This window comes from Vigna unguiculata, chromosome 4 (genome assembly GCF_037176805.1).
Source record: "Vigna unguiculata cultivar grain cowpea cultivar isolate G323 ecotype 2 chromosome 4, ASM3717680v1, whole genome shotgun sequence".
Classification (NCBI taxonomy): domain Eukaryota; kingdom Viridiplantae; phylum Streptophyta; class Magnoliopsida; order Fabales; family Fabaceae; genus Vigna; species Vigna unguiculata.
This window is the reverse complement of record NC_140795.1, coordinates 30,739,501-30,764,582: the sequence shown is the minus strand read 5'-3', so window position 1 is coordinate 30,764,582 and position 25,082 is coordinate 30,739,501. Positions and strand designations below refer to the sequence as shown.

At 32.7% G+C, this 25,082-nt stretch overlaps 1 protein-coding gene and 1 long non-coding RNA gene across 16 annotated transcripts; both read right to left on the bottom strand.

Annotated features, from left to right (window-relative positions):
* Positions 1 to 537: 537 nt before the first annotated feature.
* On the bottom strand, positions 538 to 6,355 carry LOC114181423 (uncharacterized). 9 transcript variants are annotated; one of them, XR_014994292.1, is made up of 8 exons: positions 6,180 to 6,355; positions 5,595 to 5,769; positions 4,676 to 4,763; positions 3,891 to 3,970; positions 2,790 to 2,981; positions 2,393 to 2,564; positions 1,807 to 1,926; positions 538 to 772 (listed from the first exon to the last, which is right to left on the bottom strand). It is a non-coding gene; the product is annotated as an uncharacterized LOC114181423 (long non-coding RNA). The 9 variants fall into 9 exon arrangements; XR_014994293.1 differs by lacking the exon at positions 6,180 to 6,355 and adding an exon at positions 1,070 to 1,128 and having other exon boundaries at positions 1,781 to 1,926; positions 5,595 to 5,840; XR_003603813.2 differs by lacking the exon at positions 6,180 to 6,355 and adding an exon at positions 1,070 to 1,128 and having other exon boundaries at positions 5,595 to 5,839.
* Positions 6,356 to 16,720: 10,365 nt separating this feature from the next.
* LOC146887019 (uncharacterized) lies at positions 16,721 to 20,518 on the bottom strand. Of its 7 annotated transcripts, none has more exons than XR_014994490.1 (6): positions 20,041 to 20,518; positions 19,189 to 19,299; positions 18,376 to 18,554; positions 18,166 to 18,255; positions 17,508 to 17,612; positions 16,721 to 16,954 (listed from the first exon to the last, which is right to left on the bottom strand). XR_014994490.1 is itself a non-coding variant. In XM_085672420.1 (6 exons), exons 4-6 carry the CDS (start codon positions 18,279 to 18,281, stop codon positions 16,819 to 16,821), a joined length of 357 nt encoding a protein of 118 aa, XP_085528546.1. In that variant the 5' UTR covers positions 18,282 to 18,554; positions 19,189 to 19,299; positions 20,041 to 20,123; positions 20,358 to 20,518; the 3' UTR covers positions 16,721 to 16,818. The 7 variants fall into 7 exon arrangements, 5 of the variants coding, with proteins under 5 accessions (XP_085528546.1, XP_085528545.1, XP_085528544.1 ...); XM_085672420.1 differs by having other exon boundaries at positions 18,166 to 18,554; positions 20,041 to 20,123; positions 20,358 to 20,518; XR_014994489.1 differs by lacking the exon at positions 18,166 to 18,255.
* Positions 20,519 to 25,082: the final 4,564 nt, after the last annotated feature.

Here is a 25,082-nt window from a genome sequence, read left to right as displayed (position 1 = left end):
ACTTACCTGGAGTTTTCAAAACCCCCACTACTGCCTGGGGTTTTCAAAACCCCCGCTATTGCCTGAGGTTTTCAAAACCCCCGCTATTGCTTAAGGTTTTCAAAACCCCGCTATTGCTTAAGGTTTTCAAAACCCCGCTACTGCCTAAGGTTTTCAAAACCCCGCTACTGCCTGAGGTTTTTTAAAACCTCTACTACTGCCTAGGGTTTTTAAAAACATCTGCTACTACATATTTGTTTGTTTTGAATTTTTTAATAATACATAAATCTTGAAATAAAAGAAAAATTATAAAAGGAAAAATTTAAGATTTTTTATATTTATAATTTGTAAATATAATGTTTATAAAAGGACCAAAGAACAAATTTTACAATTTTAATATCAAACAAGTTCAAAATTGTCCTGATATTTTTTTCTCTTTTCTACAATATTCTTTGCATATAGTATGCATATTGGCTCATTGTTTTGGATAAAGCATACAATGTTATTGTACTCCAAATATTTGTACACTAACCTAAAGAATAGAAAACAAGTGACAAGTAGTAAAAAACATGAAAGGAAATTATACATTATAGTTATCTGTCAGCTTACATTAAGAACCAAACCAAATGTTTTAACAAATTTATGATGCAACCATCACTTATTTGAACTTGTGCTTCTAACCCTGTTAAATCTTTATATTGGTGCTTCTCACCTTGTTAAATCGAGGAACACATGGAAATCCTGCTTGGTATGGTCTATTACTTCTTCCACTGAGAATCCTTCGAACAACAACCTAAAAGGCCATCATATCAAATATATTAATCCACTAGATCTACTACACACGAAGGAAACCAATCTAAATTTTGAAAGTAATCACTCAATATTTTTATGTCTCATTCCTTACGGCATCCAATTAGATTAAATTACTATAAATCAAATGAATTTTTATTTAATATTCAATAAATGTAGATCATGATCATGTTATATGTCGTGCTCTCGTGACACCACTCTCGATACACATAACACATAATTATATCACAAAACAAGGAAAAAATAGTTATTTAAAGTGAAGCTTGAATTTGAAAGATACTTTGTCAGAGTTTTCTTCGTTTCCAACAACAGGTTGACAAGCCAGTCATATTCAAGTTTCTGTTCAAAATGACTAAAGCTTAGAATTAGAAAAAACTTAATTGAGAGTTCAGGCAAGACAAAATAGAAAAATGGTCTTGAACCATATATTCATTATGTTCAGGCAAGACGACAAAATGCCAATTCAAACCTTCTCATCTTTGAATAGGAAGATTTTATCAATACTACTGATTATATTCAAGTATTTCTGCAGTAAAAATCAAGTTGTTTTAAAGTAAATTAGCAGCTGGAGCGATCTTACCCTTATTTTGAGTATCATGCAAATGACTGCTGAGTGAAACCTTATGAGCATATTCATAAATAAGGAAAAAATCATCATGACTAGTTGCATGGCTAACCAATTCTACCTTAACAAAATTAATAAGAAATTGGACTCAAGCTGTTGAATTACTGCAAGGAATTTATTCTGAAAACTAATCTATTGCGAACAATAAGAAAGCATTACCAAATTAGCATGATGAACCTTGCACAAAACTTTTATCTTTGGCATAAATTATTTAGTTTTTGTAGCTGTAATTCTTTTAATAGCAACTTCCTAGAAGATTTAAAATACAGGACAAATCAGTAAGAGTATAATAGTTGTCTCATTAGTTCCTTATGGTGAAGCACTTGCTTTTTTCTACAACACAACTAAAAGTATACGACCCCAAACCTGCTCACAATGGAGAGCATACTAACCATTACCATGTGCTCTGTGCCCAAGTAGATTTGAATCAGAGAAACCATTGGTTGAGGCAAAAATCACTTCACATGAAAAAACTAAAGGTCTATCCAAGTCCAACATGTGAGGTATTAGGGCTGCAATATCAAATTTTAATAAACTTTAATCTAAAATTGTCTCGTAGAGATGAGTGTAAGTGTGTGTGTGTGTGTGTGTATAAGTACAAAGAATCAATACAAATTTGAGGTCAATTAACATGTGTAGACTTAAAAAAAATGTCTAGGAACTTCTCCCTTAATGATTGGCTTGCCAAAAAAAATCTAGTGTACTTTTACCAACTAATACATATTTAATAGTGGAATCACTCAAATTTATTGTGATTGGGAAAGAACTCCTTTGATACCATAAAACAATAAATTTACTCATTTCCCCTTACTCAAACAAAACAACGAGTCCCTTTAGTTTCCTCCCTTTTTAGATAAATTAGACCGAGAAAATGTGTTTGGAATATTTTATTAACATTTAATTGTACTTTTAAGTACTAATGTAGTAAGAGAATATAGCCACAAAATAGAAGTGAAAAACTTATATTTCAGCACTTACATGGCTACTAGGCTCTGAATCCATAAAAACAACCTGTAAAATCTGCTCCATTGTTACTTGATCTTTCAGCTCACCAAATTGTTTAGACTGTACAATGATATGCTTTTTCATGAAAGATTAGATTGTTTTAATTCAATCCCGATCCAGTAAAAGCAATGATGTCATCTTAAACCTGAATATGCAAATTTGATATCACTGTCAATCTAGCTTCAACAATGCTATATTTTGAAAACTATAGCAAAAAGTTTTAGGTATAAAAATAAACAAAAACAAAATATTATCAAAATATTAAAGTATGAAATACTGATGTTGAGTGTTCTACGTAAAAAGGTCCAATCATTAGCATACATAAACCAAGAATAAAAACAAAGTAGAAAACATGGAATAAGGAACATACATATAAGGTGTATCCCCACCAAACTTCTTTTGATTAACAAATCCATAGAGAAGCTTGATGTAACCTCCACCACACTCAATCTCCTTTTCAAATTTTACAGAATGTTGGAGGACCACTATTTTGTTCTTGTTGGTGAATTCAGGTATTTTAACAGAGATGGCAAAGTGTTTGCATCACTGGATGTTTGAATACCTACAATATTCCAGAAAATGGCAACAAGTTACAAGGTAAACCAAATTCCTGTTATTATACACATTAAGAAAGAAAACAATAGAAGTTCCTCAGAATGTAATGTGTCTTAACTAATTGAAATTTTGTGGTAGTAAATTACTCTCCCTTGACTTGTACTCTACATTTTCTACCCAAAGCAAGTAGGCTTACCTCAAGAATATGCTAAAAAAATAGTCGAAACTGTGACTACTATGTAGTGCATATTTTTCTCTTCTCACATTTTCCCCTTCACACTCACACATGCATCTTCATTATTTTATTTTATATATTAAAACTGTAAGGAAATTTTTTAACTATAGTATATTTACATCTATATAACAATTTAACCATGTTCACTACAAGAGATGTAATATTTAGAAAACGTTTATAGATAAACTTACAAATCATTGAATAACAATTTGTTTTCATTGACAACTAGATTATGAGTTATGCAGTGAGTAATTTATGAATGATTCATACAATCAATCATAATTCATACAAGGTCGATTGCTGAAGAAGTTGGAGTTAAAGCTTTTGTATCTTAAAGACATTCCAAGCAGTGTTTGTAGCATGTCCAGTAGTCGCAAATACATGTTCAGTAGCTTCCCTTGAACTTTCCCCAAACCAACCAAATCTTATCTATCAAATTCAACTTTAGAAAAAAAAAAGCATATGCATATTACTTAAATATCATTTCATAAGTATAACAATTAATCTACTTTTATTTGAAGTATTTTCTAAACAGGTTAGAGTGCATTATTCTGGTAAAAGTTATATATCTAAGTTTAACAATTTTGTATAAAGATAGTAACTAGATTGCTTAAACTTAAAATAAGTAATAAAACTGAATTTGAAAACATGTGTGAGAAAAATTTGTAAGGCTATATTTACCTGTTAGAAACCACTCTTGATGTAGCTTTGGAAGTGGCAGAAAGAGTTTGTTTTTCAGAAGCTTCAGCAACATCTTGAACCTTGTCACATGTAAAAGTTGCTAAGGCCACATGGTAGAGTGCAAGAAAATCAGAAACTAACTTGTAGGATTTTCAATATTCAAGCAAGATAATAATTATTTTATATTAAATATAGTTGTGTTTTGTTGAACATTAACTGAAATTAGTCGTCTTGTCTTGTGTCTGATGCTCATTGTAAAAGATATATGCATAACAAAGGAGAATAATGAATTCTCCTTTCCTATCTAAAGTAGAAATAGGTTGAACAAGCCATATGTATATATAATGTCAGAGACTTCTTACTAACAAGAGCATCTCCAATTTTTTTTAAAGCAAAACGTAAATACTTGAATTCAGCATATTCAGTAAATAATATTGTTTAGAGGCCAAAGAGAAATAATATAATTAATTGGAGGCCAAGGGTCCCTCAAGCTTAATGGCTCCTTGTGTTGTCCATGCTTGTTGAGAATTCACTTGGCATTTCTATTACAAGAAGCGACAAAACACTCCTTGTAAACATGAACTACAATCTTTCTCTCACATGGTTCAGAATCATCTAGAAAATATTGACAAGCCACCAAGAAAATCTAAGTAACAAATTGCTACTTTGTCAAACATGTAACAAACATGTAACACTCAAACCAAAACACGAACTCACTTGATACCATGTCATCTCCATACTAATGTGAGAGAAAAATCTAGAAAATAAATGACAAGAAAACTTACCTCAAGTTTCATATAACCATGCCTCACGACCTCATTTATTTGTGTATAATTTTGCAAGAACTTCAATTTATAGATGTGGTGTTCTCATCTACAGATTAAGAAAAAGGCATAAAAATGTTAGTAGTTAAATCAATAATTATATATATATATATATATATATATGAACTATTTAATTGAAATATTAAACACATAAGATTACTGTAAAACATGTTGAAAGATAAGAATTTAGAGATGGGTTTCTTACCAAAACATAAGAAACATATTAAATAATGATATTTTATGGATTACATTTATTAATGATAAATCAACTAGAGAACATATTAAATAATAGTATTGATGATGATTACATTCTTAACTGGAATTATACAAGTAGATAAATTAAACATGTATTACAACAATGAAACCAATTGCACGGGAAACATGATACATCCAAATCCTGTGAAATATTTGACAAATGCTTCACCATTACATATCCCTCTTTTAGTTTTGGACCATACTCTTGTATAAAGGATAGCTTAGAGACTTCCAAAAACCTACAAACCTATAATCTAAAACCAGTTGTTACAAAAGACAAATTTAGTTCTAGAGAATTGTAGAAGTTACTGAAGGAAAAACAGATTTATGGTTCACAAATTCTATCAAAAGACAATCTAACTGATCAGGATTCTCATCTTGTAAAAGTATTTCTAATCTAAATTTCAGGACAGATTGTTATATGTGTAAAGTTGTACTTTTTGAGATAATGACCAACAATAACCATGGAATTCACCTACTAAGAATAAAAAAATATATGCGATAAAGTGATTGTTAAAGCATAAAGTTAAATGTGAGTATCAATGCTAGAAACATAGAGTTTTTCCATACATCTGGAGTGAAAAAGTGTTGAAAGCGTGAACTCGCGAAATCACTACGAACTTACAAATCAGCAAAACCAACGAAGCACTCACTCCCGTGAAGCACCAGCCCTCCTCGCCTGTGGTCACACCTTCCTTGCTCAGACGAAGTCACCGCCGACAACACCGACCACTATGAGAAGCCCTTCCGACTCAGACGAAGTGACCACGCCCTCTACTCTCCTCTTCGATTTTCTTCCTCTGTGCAAAATCCAAGGATTTTTAAACCTCTACTACACATATAAATTGTTTGGGTTATACTAACCTCTCCTAAAAAACCTCAACTAAAATTCAGAATTTTTGTATGATAAAAGTACAACCATTTAAATTTTTTTTACAATATTATTTTCACTTTTACTTATAAATTTAAGTTATCATATTTGAAATCATAATTTTATTTTAAAGATATATATTAATTAAAATAAATGTATTCTATTCAAATAACAAAAATAAATTAAATTAAATTAAATTAAAACTATAAATAAAACACATTTAATATATAATAAAAATTGTTTAATATACAACAATATGTCAACTAAAAGACACCAAAAACACTAGGTCATTCCTCTCTTTTTTTCTAATCCTGAGTAATTTTATTTTTCATTTCTCACATGGAAGTGGCCAAGGAAACTCCAATATATGTGTGGCCTCAGTTGAACATATCTTCAACAATCGTCTTTGCCTCAACTGATGCACCACGCAAGCCAGGTAATGTGAATCCTACAACATAGAATCCATTTTCACCTTTCCACCCGTTTGGAAATGGTTTTCGGGGACAACCCATCTTTCTCCCTAAACATGTCATTTTCCCTGTTCAAAAGTTCAACCCCATATCAACATATATTCCATTGATATCGTAAAGTTAGCAACAAAGAAGTAAAGGAAACTCAAACAGATACACGAATGTTGAAATCGAATCATGAATGTTAAAATTGAAACTCAAAAGGATATGATCTACACCTAAGAAATTGAAATTCTCCAAAATAATTGAACCAAATATGTGGATTTAGAAGAAGGCTAATAAAGAAACTCTACAATATTAACTATTAAAGTGTAAATTATAACATCAACAAAAAACATGTGTAGGCTATGGAAAGGTATAAGAGAAGGAATTTATGTATTAGGATCTAGAATTTTATGTATGAATGATTGTCTCAGCAGAAAATAAGATGGTCAGACATGCTCTACAACATTGATCTACAAGTTCAAATAAAAAGAAAATTCAATAACAAGTTAATAGTTGGATAACAATTTACATCTACCAATACTCCTAAAAGAACATTGTATTGCTTTTGATGTTTTAGTTAAAATTATTTAGTTGGTATCTCCTCCTGAACAGGCAACAAGAACAAAAATCTAAGCATGCTAAAGAGAGTAAAATAAAGTAAAAAAAATGTCATTACTATCAATGGTGTCAGTAGCCATATGGATTAATTCAAATGCAATAAATCACCTATGAGATTCTTTTAAGGTGGCCATGTGGGAATGTTTGAACAAGTTTTTTATGGATATTTTAAAGAAAGAATATAAGAATAAATATACGTAAAAAATTTATGAAAACTCTAAAGAGAAATATTTTAATATTGAGTAATATTTTGTGGTTAGCAGGGTAAAAATCCATAATAAGTGGATGATAGGGTTTGACCACCAATTTTAAAAGTAAAACAAAAGTAAGTGTAGAAATTGTTTCCCAATATTAATTGTTTAAAAATATGAAGAAGAAAGCATCATGGTATTGGAATCCGCACTATATGAGACTTAACAACTATAAGCTACGGATAAATTCTTGCATTATAAAATACTACTTATCAACATAACTCACTAGGTTCACCCGACAATCTACATAAATAAAAATCAAATTTTGATACAAGAATTCCATGGGTTGATGCAACAAATATCTGGGAAAGTGGTAGTTTTAAATCAAACTTTATTTGCTTGATAAATAGTATGCTACCAATGTAAAACAAGTACAATTATAAAACAATGTCTTGAATGCATAGCCACGATGCTGCAAGAATACATTTGGAAGAAATTAATTCTAGAGAATAGTTTTATCATATCAAAAAATACTTAACAATGCCTTTTGGATGAGAGAGGTAAAAACACATTAAACTTCAATGTTTATATAATGTGGTCCCACTAGCATTGCTATATTCTGTGGGTATATAATAATTCTTATATGTCAAATTGTCCATGACATGTTGTAAATGCATTTTGAAATAATTTGGTGCTTAGATGTTGGTGGTATCTGCAATCTTAACAAGCATGCCTCTTTACCCTAAGGTAGATCTTCCCAAAGTAACAATATTTTATGAATGATTGTAGAGTAAAAGAAGCAGAGCTAGGAATTCAATTTGTGAGTCTAATTTTGGTGGCAACACTCACCAATACCAATAGACTAGTTTTTCTACCCGTGCTATGCACGAGGTTAAATGTAATTTTTTGGACGAGTATTTTAAATGTAATTTTTTTGGTAAAGGCAATGAACAATAAGTGCTATCCAATAATATATATGATGAAAATATGATGTCATTAATAAATTGTCAATTGTATGACACAAAAAAGAAAATGTCATCCATGTTATGTAATCCATTAAGAACCTAATAAAAAACATACATCTAATACTTTTAAAAGCATTGTTGCTCTATTTCATCATAAGTGTTCCTTCTAATTTCAAATTTTAGAAAGAAAAAAAACAATTGCATAGGTGTTTCTTCTGTTGTCTCCTTCTTTATCTGCAACAACCAAAAAAATTATTGATACAAATGAGCACTTTATAACGAAGTGTTACCAAATTACCAAATTACATCTCTTTGTTCAAGCTATTTTCAAACTACATTTGTGCAATGAGATGTTACAAACTTACATTAATATTTATTACTTCTTGCATGTATTCTTTTTTGTAGAACCATTTTCCTTCTGAGCCTTCCATTTTGAGACAAAAGTCTTGCTTCACGTTACAAATGATCCAAATTATGTACTTATTTACATGTCTGAGATTTGAATTAAATTTGAGAATTACCTCCATCTGTTATTATTGTTGCAGAATGAATTGTTGTTGTTGAAGAATGATTTGATTGTGTTGTTGTTTCATCACAAGACTGAACCTATTTTCAAATAATAGCATGACATCAAAAGTCTAACACAAACAAAATATAAATTAATTTATGATATAAGAATAATTCGGTTATAAACAGAAGACTTACTAAACTCAAATCAAATAATGTTTCCTCTATATAACATTTTCCAATAATTGATCAGATTGATTTATTTTGGCTATCACTACTAAAGGAAACATATTTCATTATGCATGTTGATTGTGAAGTTCCAATAAAAAAAATATACATAGTTTTGCAATATAAATTTAAAGTAAGTTCAGTCCAATGAAACCTGATATCTTGTTTCTTTTTATCTGCAAAAACCAAAAATTAACTGATACAAATTAGCACTTTATAATGAATTGTTACCAAATTACACCACTTTGTTCAAGGTGTTTTTAAACTACATTTGTGCAAAATAAATATTTTTGTTAGTAATTGAAATACAGTGAACTTTAAAAGATGACAATATGTATATAAACATACAACCTGTAGGCAAATTTGATGGCATAAAAATTGCACTTGGTGAGAAGTTGTAGTGTTAAGTTGCAGTGGTCGTCATTGTCACTCTAGAATTTCAAGAATTTTATCATTGTCACTATGTAATTTGAAGATGGAAATCAACAACATTGCTACAACTTGACCTGCATTTATTATAAATTCAGTTAATCAACAACATTACCATTGAACAATTGAATAAATTAGAAGAATAGTGTGAAATAAATAATGACATACCTATAGTTTTTTCTTTGTTAAAGAGTTTTGAAAATTTCCTTGTACACAACATTTTTAGTTGTGTTTGTTATATTTCCGTCTTCATCTAGAATAAGTATTTTGAGTCCTTTTTGAGTTTTAACTCTAGAAATAGCAACATAGTTGTCCATGTGTGAAAACTGGACGTGGGAGATAAAGTCCAACTCTAGAGAGAGATTGACCTTGACTTTTATTGATGGTCATTGCAAAGCAAAGTGATATAGGAAAATGTCTTCTCTAGAATTTAAATGGCAAACCTCAATCTGAAGGAACTAAATCCATTCTTAGGATAAAAAATTTATCACCAACGTTTTTCCCTGTAATAACAGTTGTAGAGATGACATTTTTTTCCTAAATGATTGACTTATAATCTTGTTCCATTGCATAGACCTTTGGCTTGATCAATATTTCTAAAAAGCATGATTGGTACTCTTGTTTTCAACTTAAATCTGTGATTCAAAATACCTGAACATTTGATTTCATTTAAAAAATCGGATGTAAACCATTCAGATTGCATTTCTTCATCTTGATCAGATTGGCAAGGTGTATCTGAACTTAGATACGTAATTTCCTCACCACTTAATAAAGATAGCATGAAACCATTAACTGCGTCTACATAATCATTTGTTGGGAAAAGTATTGCTCCATCATCAAAATAACTAGGATTCCTCATATGTAAAACAAAATAAGGGTACACAAATTAAACCAAAGACATCAAAGGTGAATCTGTATTTTGAATCAACAATTGTTCTGGAATTTCAACCATGCTTTCACCATTTTCATTTAAATACATCTCTCCATCTCCAATTTTCAAGATCCAATTAGCAAAATCTTTTATCTCCTCTGTTGTCTACCTATTTTGGGTGGTATTTAATCTCATATTTTTTTTATAGCTTTAACACTTTACAATATTGCCATAAGTCAGAATAGTGTATTGAAGATTTAATGATATCGTACCCGGATGCCTTCTTTATGACAAGTAGAATTTGTCTAAAATCACCTTCCAAGACAACCACTTTACCACCAAATGGTTTGCAATTGTTGCACTCATCAACATTTTTCATTATATCTCTCAAAGTTCTATCAAATGCTTCAAAACACATTTTGTTCATCATCGGTGCTTCATCCCATATGATCAAATTGGTTGCCATTAAAAGCTTATCACATAGACTACCTTGAACAATGTTGCATGTTGGTTCCTCATTAATTAGTAGTGGGATGCAAAAAGTTGAATGTGCAATTTTACCACCAGGAAGAAGTAACGAAGCAAGCCACTTGAAGCTACATATTCACTTGCTTCTTATTGCAGCTAACAATGTCTTCCACATGAGAGTTTTACATGTACCACCATAACCATACAAAAAGAAGAATCCTCCATGTTTTGACATTATTGCAATCATTATATCGTCATATACATGCACTTGTTCATCAATGAGTGACTTGAAGAGCACTTATTTTTTAGCCATGTCTTCTTTATTATATTGAAGCTCATGAATAATAAATTTGTTTTCAAATGGAAATGAATCTGAAATATCTAGTTGAGGTAGGCAAGGATAATCTTTTAAAGACCTTCCATTTGACATCAACATTTTTTCAATTTCAAGAAGACAAACTTTTTGTAATTCAGTTTCTTCCATTTGAAGTTCTGCACCAAACGAAAAATGATATCAATAAATTCTATTCAGTAACTTATTGACAAAAATAATATAGAACAAACTATCCGAACAGATCTATCTTAATTTTTGACTCAAATCAAGACAAAGTGATGGTTGTAATCAGATGGCAAGTAAAAATAAAATGACACTTAAAACAACATAAAACAAAATAACAAAAAAAATAATTGAAGAAATAACATTATATAATACCTAGGCAGTTTAAGTCCTTTCTTTTTTGGTATAAAATTCTATCATATAACAAACTCTAAGTAGAATTTCAAACTACATCAGGTTTCAATATTGTATTCATGGCCAACAATGTAACAAACAATCTTCTAAGTTGATATCCAGGTGCAATTTCACTAGCTTCCTTAATTGTATCAATAAATTCCTTATCATCAGCCAATAATCCTAAAGCATAGCAAACCTCCTGGAATGTTTCAAACATTTGACCATCAATTGTCCTTAAACTTTCTAATCAACACAACCTTTTTGAATAGTCAATAATATTCGCATATAATATATTTCTCTAGAGCCAGGCGGAATATAAGTAAGCCTACCAATGTTGTAACCTTTCTTCCTTGACTTCCATTCCTTTTCTTTTGCTATCCACACAAATTTACTTAGGAAGTCCTCGTAAGTCAAATCTTTTGCTTATGTATATTTACGATTAGCCTCGAACCAACCTAGAAACATTGTGTTACCGTTTTCACATTTGTTGAATACAACATTAATATCATCATCATCATCTTTAAACACCGTTGATTGCGCGCCTGCAAGATGGAATGTTAATCTTTGAACAGAAGGCCACCTATGGTGAATATCAAAAGCAAATATTCGCCAAACTACTTCGCATGGTGAGAGGTATCTACAGTCATAATACCTCTTTATTTCATCAATAATGGTTTCTTTGTTCAAATATGCAGCAACGTTAGTTATTTTAACTATAGCTCTATCAAGACCTTTGTTGAAATACTTGAACAAATACTTGATTGCATTTGTCTTATTACAATATTCTATATTGACATGAGCTTGATACCTCATTAAAAGAAGTGGATTGTAAGGAATCACACTGGAATTTTCCATCTGGATTCCATTTTTTTCTACAAAACTGTCATTATCACGTCTTCTATATGACGGATATCCTTCTTCATCAATTGTAGTACAACTTGAAAAATTTTTTGGATAATATTTTAGACATCTACCTTCTTTCATGCACGGAGAATTGAATCGTGCAGGTCCACATGGCCCATGTATCATGTAACTGGAAACAACTTTATGCAATTTTGGGTATAAATCTTGATTAGGCAATTTAGTTGAAATTACCTTATCAATATCTGCTAAGTCTTCAATTTTCTTTCTCCATTTAACCACAAAGGTATATGAGTGTGTGATAATCCTTTGTGTGTGATAATCCTTTTTTTTTTAAATTCTATTGTGTATATACCTAATTATATAAAAACAATAAATACAGTGATGAATATTGAATAACTAAATAAATAATATAAATATAAAATGACATACGGAAAATACATGTAGTAGTCTTTCTGAAGAAGTCATTTTTTTTAAATTTGTCATCGTTTGATCAAGTTTCATTTTGAATACTCTACACACAATGTCAGGTCTATCTGATGCAGATAAACCTCTTGGAGAAATAAAATCACGTATTTCACTTCAATTAACATTGCACGTTATAGTTATGAAAAAATCAGGATATCCAAATTTCTTACAAATTGCAATAGCATCTTGACAATTGTTAAACATATACTTGTACCACTTGTGAAGGAAGTAGGCAACACTATACGTCTTCCAATTAAAGAGGAATTTGTCTCCCCTCTATTAACAACATCTTGTAATCCATTAAAAATATCACAACGTATTAACTTCTGATTTGCTCTAATGAAAGAGAAATGTTGTGCTTCAATCATAGTGTAGCAGTCGACCAAAATTATTGGAATAATCAACACGCATTAACAATGTTACCAAACTCTGAAGACCTCTCTTGGATTCTAAAGACTATAAATTCTCTCAAAGAAATCCGAACTCTTACCCTTGCTTTACATTTTGAATGATTTTCTCTAATTGAAATATCTTCTTGATAACCATTTTCTCCAAATGGAAACATTAGAGGATATTGCAACGGAATAAAGGCAATGTGGGTTTCATGCAATCTGGTCAATTCTCAAGAACATTTCTTCACAATGATATCTCTTCCTACATCCGGATTACCAAAATCACCAACTATTAATGCAGTTATCTCATCACATGAAGGTGTGTTGTAGACTCTTGGATCTTTTTATCTGCCCCTAAATAATCTTAGTGTGAAGTTAGATTTCGAATTGTCTGCTGACAAATCTCTAACTCTTCGAAATGATTTTGCAAGAACAATTTGATCATCAATCATTTTCATCAAGTCAGCAACCAATGATTGATCTACAAAAGATTTATCTGGATTTGACCTAAAACACATTTGAACAAACTGAAGTTAAAACAAAATATAGAAGTTGTGCAAACTGAAATGCTTCATTCTGTTGCTGATTTCATTTTCAGTATCGTAAATGTAAAGTTGTGCAAACTTTGGTTTCGATCCATTTTGTGGCAATAAAATTCCAATGCGATGGTAGTTTTGTCCATTAAGAATGAATTGAGGTAGTGTAGAACCATTATTTATCGAAATATCTATCTTACCTCCAATTGATGTGAATGATAACATATTGTTGTTATTCTTATATTTTGTAAATTAGATAACAACAACACTTGTTGTACTCAAAGCATTAAAATTGAATTTTTCTTCTTAACAATATATAATTTAAGGAATTACCATAATCAAACCGAATAAAAGCATTAAAATTGAATTTTACATGTACATATTACACAAAATTAAAATCAATAGCATTTTAACTAATAAATTAGATAACAAGAACACTGGTTGTACTCAAAGGTGTATTAGTTATAAAAAATGTAATGAATTAATTTCAATTTGAGGTAGTGCACAGTCAAAGTATATTAAAAATGGTATAACATAATGGACACCAACAATTATTATTCAAAAAATATATATATATATATATATATATATATATATATATATATATATATATATATATATATATATATATATATATATATATATATATATATATATAGTCATTGATGCCAACTTTAAAAGTAGAAGTTCCAAAAATACATATCTAGTAGCATATAATTCAAAAAGGATCATTGCTACATTTGAAGTTCAAAAACAAAAAAAAAAACATAAACTAACATCTAATTAATAATTAGAATAAGTCAACACTTTGACATGATGATTGCACTTCATCTGGTCAAGTTCAAAGACCACGTCAAGAGTTTCATCAAGACCACGAATAGTACAAAATTGCTTCCAACCACTTCCAATTCTTAAAATTTCATTGTCATAGATAATCGCCAAAATCAGTAGACAAATTCTAAAAAAAAATTGTTACATGACTATATCAAAACTAAAAATTAAATATTAAAAAATTAATTGATTAAATATAAATATGTCAATATAAATATAAGTATGTAAAAAACTAATAAAAATCACCAGATGGCTAGCGCGAACTTGCAATGGGGTTAGACCTATGGTAAAATGCATCTTCGGACTTCTGGAAAGAGGTTCTACTGTCACAATTCTGTTATAAAACCTACCAATAGACAAAGGTTCGCACTTCCCTGAAAAACAATGATCTGGAAGCAAGAATTTGCCACATATCCAAAGTAAATACAATGATCATGTTATAGTTTGTAAAAACTCGTTAAATCATACCACCCTTCAATTAGTAATGGTTTCTCTAAATTTTTGTTGTAAATGACAACATGAGTGTTGTCGTCAACATTAGTTAGACTCCATTGGTTTTGAAGATTTTCATCATAAAGAATTGCGAAAGCACGATCAACATAACCAACGACCTTGAAGAACAAAAAGTTAGTTGAAAATAAAAATTTATTCACAAAGATAACTTACATAAAAGAAAGGTCTAGAAAGAACATACCTCATCTTTCAAAAGAATAATGGAAAACTGGTACCTAGTCATTGTGTTACAGATGTTGGTGTCCATATTTTATGAAGATCGACAACAAAGAAATAGAAAAAAGAAGAGAACAGGTTGGAAAGGTCGAGGATTGGGTGCAAAATGAACTTATGACATTTGATCTACTTTTATAGGAAAAGATATATCACGTGAAAACACTGCTCCCAAGATATACGTTCAGAGTGCTCAGAGTGGTGATACTATTACTTTATTGGAAAAAGATAAAGGTTTACTTAAAAGAATAACAAAGTAAAATTTCAACAAAAAATAATACGAATTATTATATTATGATATAGAATAAATTAAATATAATATATAATATTTATAATATATAATAAATGATATCACTACAAAAATATGTAATTATAATGGAGGTTTATTACTGAGGGTTATAATAACCTCTGATAAAATTTAATTTTTTAGAGGTTTTAGAAACCCCAACTACGTACCAGAGGTTTTTTAGGAAAACCCCATTAAAATTTAGATTCATACCTTATTTTTTCATTTTTTTTCTTCACTTCTGTTATTTTTTTCATTTCCAGACTTTCTCTCTTTCTTAGTCTATTACCTCAGAGGAAGAAGAAACATCATTCATTCATGTGTGGAGAGTGTTCCTCCCACTGTTCTCTACGTGCCTCCCGATGTTCTCCATGTGTGCCTCTCACTGGTGAACAGGCTATTTCTCAGGACGAAACAACTTTCGATTAAGGTGAAGATGCTCCCACAGTTTCCTAGGAGGAAGAAAAAACAGTTTTCGCTCGTTCTCTACGTGCCTTCCACTGTTCTCCCTGGTGTTTGAAGGTCAAGACTGTCTCCCACGGTTCTCCCTGCGTCTTCGAAGGTGAAGATGTTCTTTCTATTTCAATTTCATCTCCTTGCCTCCAATTTTGCCTCAATCCCATTTCGCCTCAATGCCTCTTTCGATTTCTGGATTGATTTTCAGTTTCTCTTTTTCTCATGTCCTAAATCAGTGGGAAGCGATGAACATGCTTATTTGCCACCTTCAACACTTCAAAAATAATTATTTTTAGCGGGGGTTATTTTTGGCATTTCTGGGAGTTTTAACCTACACTAATGGTTTTACCAGGGGTTCCTTTATCTCCTAGAAGAGCCACCGTAGCTAAGAGATTAGCAGGGGTTTTTAGCAACCCTTGGTATTAGCACAACTTTCCGGAGATTTACAAAACCCCTGGTAATGGCGGGGGTTTACAAAACCCCTGGTAATAGTTGGGGTTTACAAAACCCCTGGTAATGGTTGGGGTTTACAAAACCCCTAGTAATGGCTGGGGTTTACAGAACCTCTGGTAATGGTCGAGGTTTATAGAAGCCCTAGTAATGGGTGGGGTTTACAAAATCCCTAGTAGTGCTTGCAATATTTTCAACAATCAACTTTCAATATGTTTCATATAATTTCAAACCCACCTTATGTTTATTACAATTTTTTATAATACATGAATCTTAAAATAAATGAAAAATTATAAAACGCAAAGGTTTTAAATTTTTTGTATTTATAATTTTCCTTTAAGAATTATAAAAGAATAGAAAAAACAAAACCTATAATTTTAAATAAAATCTACAAAATTAGATAGTGCGAATAATACAAGCTGAGTTCTATTTCTTCAACCACATTTCATAGTCACAACCAAGGAAAATACATATTTGATAACAAATCTCAAACTACATATATCAACTCTAAAAGTTTTCACTCCAAGTTATCTTTTCCTTTTGGTAAAAGCATGACTTCTCCAACTTAGCATCGAGATCTTCAATAGATACCTTTTCATCACGACCACGGGGCTTTCCTAATGGCCTATTTCTCCCTTGTTCACTGTTTAAAAGTCAAACACATGATATAGACAATCAGTTTTTGGTAATAAGGAAAGAACTGTAATAACTGATTTGCCTAGATCATATGAAAGTGAAACTAAAAAAGAAAGTAATCTTCCACTCTTAGAATTCTATTGCAAGTTCTTTAGAATATTAACTAGGTATTAGTAAGGAAAACAAAGTGGTACCTGATGCAATGTAATTAGCAAATTTGAGATGGTCATAAAAGGTTAAAACAAGCAAAATACAAAAGGGTAACAGATAATGAATAACTGAGTTGGTTTTGATTTCTTGGACAGATATTTGTTTATCTGTGATTTAGTTACTTTGACTAAGTGGGGCTTCCAAGGGGAGAGATTAAACTCATCCAATAACGACCAATGCTTTACCATTGATCCAAATCATTTCCTTCCCCAAACTAGTCATTCTTATGGCAACAAGATCCTTTCACTCTGCTGTTGTAAAAGTTGTCTGTAGAAAAATTCAGACATGTTTGATTCGGTCGAGTCCCCTAGAAAAATCTTGCAAAACTTTAATATTCCAGTAACCATTACCTTGTACCACGAGAGAGACTTTCCAGTTCCCTAGACTTGTTGCCATTGTACTTTCTTTGATCCTTCTTCAGTGAAAACGACATACTCCTCTCCTTGGATTTCAACCTGCAAAACGACACCAATTCAATTGTACAATCTCACATGTTCAATTGTGATTTAAACAATTGGGTTAATTAATTAATAATAATACCTTAATGCCCCAACCATTAGCGCTCAAATCAATTTTTCCAGAGTTAAGACCAAGGATGAGTATAGACTTTGGTCCAGCATACATGTGCTCCATGTATGCACCATTGTCCTGTATATATTAAAGGGGATACTAGAATATGATGGCATTGAAACAAACAAGTGGTGAACTTAATAGGGAGAAGAAAAAAAGTTGGGCCTTTTACAAGGAGTCCAATAATGCTAGCCAAGATAGTTATGTGTTAACTCCAACCTTGAAGGTTACAATTTTCTAGAATTCAAAACCTTTATCTTCATGTGTACCATTATTTGTTCCTTAAAACCATCAAGACAATTATTTACCAAATATCAATGCCCCTCATGAGTTTGTCTTAGAGCACTTTGCAAGGCATGAATAAATCCAAATACATTGGAATTGATCAACTTCCTCTTATATGACAAATGATCATTAGTAAAGTTTTTGCGTTCTTACCAATAAATTCTCCATTTACAAAGGTATGCAGTGAATAACCAAGACTCAAAATACGAAGAACGGTGGATATGCCATTCTTCTTTGGCAAGTCTTCCAGACCCAATTCCATGTCGCATTAAATATATAAAAGGGTGAAATCTTATGCATGGGATAATAAATAAGGGAAATTTTTTGAAAGAACCAAGTCTTGAGTTGTTGACATGAACTCACCTTGTGGTTTACCATGCATAGTCTATGGTGTCTTTAAGCAAGCTATAAAGCTCATTGGGAACAATTAAACTAACTGGTACATCCTTAGCGACTGGAATGCTCTCATTAAACACCTCCCACTTGAAATTGTTTCAATCTTTTGCCTTCTTGAAGTTCTTTGAATTATGTTGTGAAGCAACCTAATTGAGGAGGCAATGTGAATTAAGATACAAGGACTATTGAAGGAGCAAAACAAAAATTTGAAAGCCTTATAAAAAGCAAGGGTAAAAGAAGCTACATTTTGGGTGTTGAAGATCACAGTCTTGCAGCCAAGGAGAATACTACTGGAACGTGGTGGAAAAAAATAATTTGTGTCTCTAAACTTTATGGTGGCTGAATTTTTGGTGTGGTTGTTAGTGATGAAAGCAGTGCACAAGTGACTATCCTTCTTCTAAAAAACGATAGTCTGCATAATTTAAACTTACAACATTATGGTTGTAATTCAAAAACGTGGATTGCTATTAATATTAGTAAGGCTATGTGAAACTTAAAAGTGTCTTTTCTAACAACAAATGAACACCATCTTCCATTTTTTTAATTCTGTAAGCACCTTAATTTCTCATTCATTTTCCCTATTCTAACCTGAACAACAATAAAGATATACAAATATGGATTAGTTCATGTTCATCACGATCAAACAGACAAGAAAAAGGGCCAAAAGTGAGATAGAATATATTCATCTATTTGATTGTTTCATTTTTATAACTTTTTGTGTTGGTATTTAAGAATTTTTTCTTGGTTTGAAGAAAGTGAAGTTAGGAATTATATACACACCCTTTCGCTAAATTGTGACTATCGGTAGCTTGACCTCTTTAGGCTCTCACATGGACCACTTTCTTTGCTTTGTCTTCTTTTATCACCCTGCTTTTTGCTCTCTTTCCTTTTCTAGAAATTATTCACAAAATAAAAACCAAACTCAGCCTTGCTCTTGCATATACATTTTCAAACAAACCTGCATTATCACTTTCCAGTTTCCTCACTAGCTTATTTGAATTAAAACCCTCTCACATTGTCGCTGTCAATTACAACCTACACCATAAGTGTTCCATGTGGAGCTAGCTTAGGCATATGATTTTTAATTATAATTAGATGCCTACACATAACTTCATTAACTTTTTAACACGTCTTCAAATTTTTACTTAAATAACTATCTACCACAATCACAACATCTCATGCTTTATAATAATTAATTCAAAACTAATTTTCTTTAGTTTGTGACAGTAATACTGTATAGGTTCCATGCCTAATTTGATATATGGAGTGAGAACAATTAATAAAAAAGTGTTCAATGGTTTGATTAAATTGAAGTATGATGTTTGACATCAAACAATCATTGTATTGAAATTCACGTGAATCAAGATTTTGATTAGAATAGCATCCAAGTTGTATAATTGTCAAATGTGATGCATGAACAAACAATATCTCATGATCAGGGGCCTTAAAAGACAAATATAATGGCATCCAAGTTGTATAATTGTCAAATGTGATGCATGAACAAAGTGAGGGACCAACGTGTTAGAGTTTTTTAGTGACACACATTTTCTTATTTGGATTTAAAATTGTTAATCTCACATTCAAAATGGCTAAGGGAGATATAGAATCCTCAAATAATATTTAAAGAATTACTCAGCATCGAGAAATCAAAGAAATTCATCTGTGTGGTTACTCTTGGAATCGCCTCAATGCGTGCACCATAAAAGTTGCATCAACTGCAAACACACGAAACACTATGAAGCAATCGTGAATAACTAAACCAGCAATGCAGACAGTAAAGCCACTAAACGAAAAAGCAACCAGTTTTATACGCATCGCAGATTTGAGAAAACGAAAACACAACCTGAATCTTTTCACAAAAACAACCATCAAAGTAGACAAAGTGAAAAATTAACAAGAAAGTGAATAACAAATTTTGAAATCAAAAGAAAACAAAGGAAAAGTATTACCAATTTGAAGTTACAATTGACCGAGAGCAAAGGAAAATGAAGATTTCAAAAGGACATGGAAGAGAAATCGGGAGCACAAATTACAAATTGAGAGCAGGGAAAAGGAAACGAAGAAGAAGATTTGGAGAGAGATCCTAGGTTATGGGACAAAAAGAAGATGATTGTGTTTTAGATTTACTAAAAATAATGAAAGAGGATTTGTGAAATGTAAAGAGAGTTTCGAAAAAAATGTTAGACATTTTCTGGTAGTTTACTAAAAAACCCTTGATATTTACTAGAGGTTTAAAAAACCTCCTTTATCTGTATAAATTATCAGAGGTTTTATAACCTCCACTGATAAACCCCAATTAAAATTAAACTTTCTTGTAGTGCAAGTAGCAGGCTGACCGTGCCACACCCACCACAATCATAGTGTGATGCTCGTAAAATCCACATATTACCAAAAAGAGGTATTGCATTCATTAGGCTATTGTTAAGACTCTATAGTACTCTCATATGGTAGGAGATAGAAAGCTTGGCACTACATGTTTTCTTGTTTCTGAGCAGCTATTATTGGAAGTGAGAAAGTACAGGCTTTATAAGTTTTGTATCTACTGCATTGATTAATATGGTCAAATACTGATAATGCTTATATACAATTTTATCAGGACTTCATCTTTAGGTTCCAATAACTTTGTTTAAGTTGTTCTGGTTTTCTTTTGATTATTTGTAATTCATATTCATTTGTTTTAAGGTTGATCCATGAAGGATAATCAGCTTAGTTTTGACTGTAAGCATTAAAGCAGTCTCATGATGTTAAAAAATTTCATTGTCATTTACTTATGTAGGATCTAATACTTCCATCTCTCATGAACAAAGGCACTAATTTTTTGGTTTCAAGTTTATCAATAATAGAAATAATGCGGGCCTATATCGGCAAAATATAACCTTGATGGTAGTGACCAAAAGTAACTACGAGAAGCTTTAACCTGAAAGAAATCTTGTAGACACTAGTTGAAAAAATTATGTCAAGCCGATGACGATTTGATCTTGGCTAAACCGAAGATGTCCTTTACCAAAGCAGAGTTGACATTGTCCTGACTGAGATTGAATCAAAGAAAATATGAAGACAAAGAGACATGCATTTGAGAGAGAAAATTGTACAAAAGATTTCAAGTTTTCACTCTTTACTAAAAAGTTTATACGTAGAATTTTAAATTCTCTAATGTTAAGGTATTAAATTGCTATTAAATTTGAAATTTCAATTTCTTTTGAAATTATCCATGCTAACAACTCTTTGTCATAAAACATTTCAAATTTTCAATAAAAGTGAATTACCCTTTAAAAAATATTACTCCAAATATCACATTCAGTAATTTTGCAGTTTTCTTTTATGTGAAATAAAGTTTCATTTCTCTGTAACAAATAATTTGTTTTTTGTTGGCCAACTAATGACTTGGTGGGATAAATGGATTTTAGTATGATACAATGGATTTGTTGAAAATTAATTGATTATAGTAGTCATGAACTGTTATGTTTTCTGTTTTTTTAAGTGGAGGACTAAGTTCAAGGAAACCATGAACAGGGCTGATAATGATGTTAGTACAAGGGTTATTGACTCACTTATTAATTATGAGGTGAGCATTTTCAGTCATTAATGCCAGTTTTTTAATGTTATCTTTGATTTAGTGTTTTTTTATCACTTCTTTTTTCTTGGTTTAGAGACCGTCAAATATTTTAATAATGAAGTTTATGAAGCTGATAATTATGCCAAGTACCTAAAGAGTAAGTGATCAATTTTCCTTGTTAAGTTGGGTGTGTAAAATAGCACTAGTTATTTTGTATATTCTTATTGCTCATATATTGGTCTTGGCCTATTTGTATGACCATTATTTCATAGGTTTGTATGGGCGTCTCTCACTTAAGCTAGTAATGAGCCTTCACGTTGTTGCCTTTAAACTCACTTAAGAAAGCATATAATCTTGCTTAAGTAGGCTTTTGAGTTTCAAGATTAGGTGCTTCTTGACTTTATTAACTTAATTCTCTTTTATAATTGATGTTGCTTGTTTCTCCAGTTTTATTTGTGCTTCTCTTAATTCTTTTTTATAATTGATGTTGCTTGTCCTGCTTCAGTTTGTAATATCATTGTCTAGGAAATGAGGATGCTGCTCTGAAAACCCAACAAAGTCTTGTTGTATTGAATTTTGGTCAAAATTTTATATTTAGTGTTGCTCTTTCATCGACAATGGTGTTGTGCTCTCATGGGATCATGGATGGAACGATGACTGTTGGTGATTAGGTAAAGTTTTCTTAAATTTAGTTCTAGTATGAGGCATGGGTAGCTTTGCTCCATTGAAACTTTTATTTGTTCTTTAATGATTATGTTTGCTTTCATGGACAAAGGATTCTTTATCCTCCAATCACTTTGTAGTTATCTTCTTACTGTCATAATGAATATCTTCTTTTCTTAAATTAATCTAAATTCAATATGCAAGTAATGGTGAATAGGCTTCTCTTCCAATTATCACTTCCACTTAATTTCCTTGGTTGTGTTTTTCGTGAGACTGTACAAAGTTTAGTTGACATGAAATCCATGTTTCAATTACTTGAGGTATCTTCCACGTCGAATTTTAGTAAATTATCTTAAAGTTAATTTGAAATGTGTATTGTTGATTGTGAAATTTCTTTCTTTCACCTCGTATATACCATACACGAGTTCAAAATACTGATTATTGCTAGATTTTAAAAATCTATCAATAATAATAAAAAATTTCTTTTAGTGCTTCCACCACCATTTTTTATTCTTTGCACCAGGTTGATGCTCTGAATGGTAAGTGTATTGGACCTGGTCAACTTAACCATATAAATGACAACCCTTACGTATATGCCGGAAACAACCCAAGTACACGACTTGGGCCGGCATAGACTTAAACTCGTAACTGAACGAATTCTAAACTAACAACAGAACGGCCAACCTAGGACAGTGCACGGGCAAGGACGACATCCGTCAACTGGAGAAGTAACCAGATTAGACCGCTCCTAAAGACTTAGCAAAATAATATCTTCATGCCATCCAATAAGCCCACGATAGTCGAACTAAGGGCCTGGGCCAAGGCCCAGGCCCACTTACAGCCCAAACTAAGGCCCAAACCAGAGCCCGGCCCATACCATAACCAGACATAATTAATACTCTATAAATACACGTGGACCCCATTAATTAAAGGTACGCATTCATTACTCCAATAATCACTGATTTGACCTTTTGAGAGTTTTGACTTACTTGAGCTTCGGAGTCCCTTCTGTAGGTAACCCCTCCTGGATCCAAGCCGACATGTACCAACCGGGAAAAGGCTAACTTAGGAGATAGCGAACTACATGGGAAAGGTGACGTTTGTGCCTAACTTATTTTGTTTGTTCTCTGCAGGAACAATTGGCGTCCACCGTGAGGCACGAGACGAACACCTCAGTACCCGTTTTTCTCCGAAGATGGTTTCCACCCGCAGCAAAGCTGGAGTGAACAAGCAGGCGGATGCTGGTCCCTCAGGACCTCCTGGCATCACCCCTGACCTGACCGCCATCCTGGATGGCCAGGTGAAGATGCAACAAGAAATGGCAGATCTGAAGAAACGCAGCGCTGATGAGATGGAGGCGCTGCGGCAAGAGAACTCTCGCCTTAGGCGAAAAATTGAAGCTAATCCCACCCTAAAGGGAAAGGCCAAGGAGGCATCTGAGGCTGCAAGGTCCCCGGCCTTCCAGCCTACAGAAAAGGAAAGTGAATACAACCCCACACCTTCACCACCACCCAACAAACACCCATTCCCTCTACCCATCCCACTCAACCAGGACATATTGCAGCCCCAACCCCCGCTGCTACCCTCCCCACCACCCAGATCCCCTACAACATACCCACCACCCTGCACACTACACATGTTCCACCCTACAACCCATAATACCTTCCAACAACCCACATCCCCCCTCACAACTTTACCTCCACCTTCCCCGCTATGATCAACCATCCAATCCCACCTCATCTGCTCCCACCTCACCAGCCCAGATGTCGTCATCCCTTTACCGACTTTATCGCCAACACCCCCCTTCCTGCCCAGTGGGAACCCCTCACACTCCACCTTACTCCATCGACAGCTTCGACGCCCTCTCCCATATGTTTTCCACCCATTTCGCTGGCAGCCGTCCACACCAAACTACCACAATTTCCCTTCTTGGCATTAGACAAGAACAAGGCGAACCACTCAGAGCGTTCATAGATCGCTTCAGTAAGGGAGCCCTTCGCACCCCACACCTCAACCAAAAGATGATTCTCTAGTGCATGGCACTTACCCTACAACCCGGCCCCTTCGCCAACAACGTCTACCTCCACCCACCTATCTCTATGCACGAACTTAAATTGCGTGCGGCCGACTATGTGTGCATGGAGGAAATGCAGACCCTCCATACCAAATTCTGCAATGACTATGCAGCTACCACCGCCAACCCTACCCCACAACCTCCCCGCCCTGATACCCGCCCACGCGAGCCCCACCAACCCCGCTTCACCAAATACGCCCCTCTCACCGTAACCCGATCCCGCATCCTTGATGAGGCCCTACAAGCTGACCTCATCCCTCCACCACGCAAGACCACCACTCCTCCTAATGCCGATATGACCAAGTATTGCCGTTACCACCACAATCATGACCATACCACAAAAGACTGCAAAGCACTCCAGGATAAAATAGAAGAACTGGT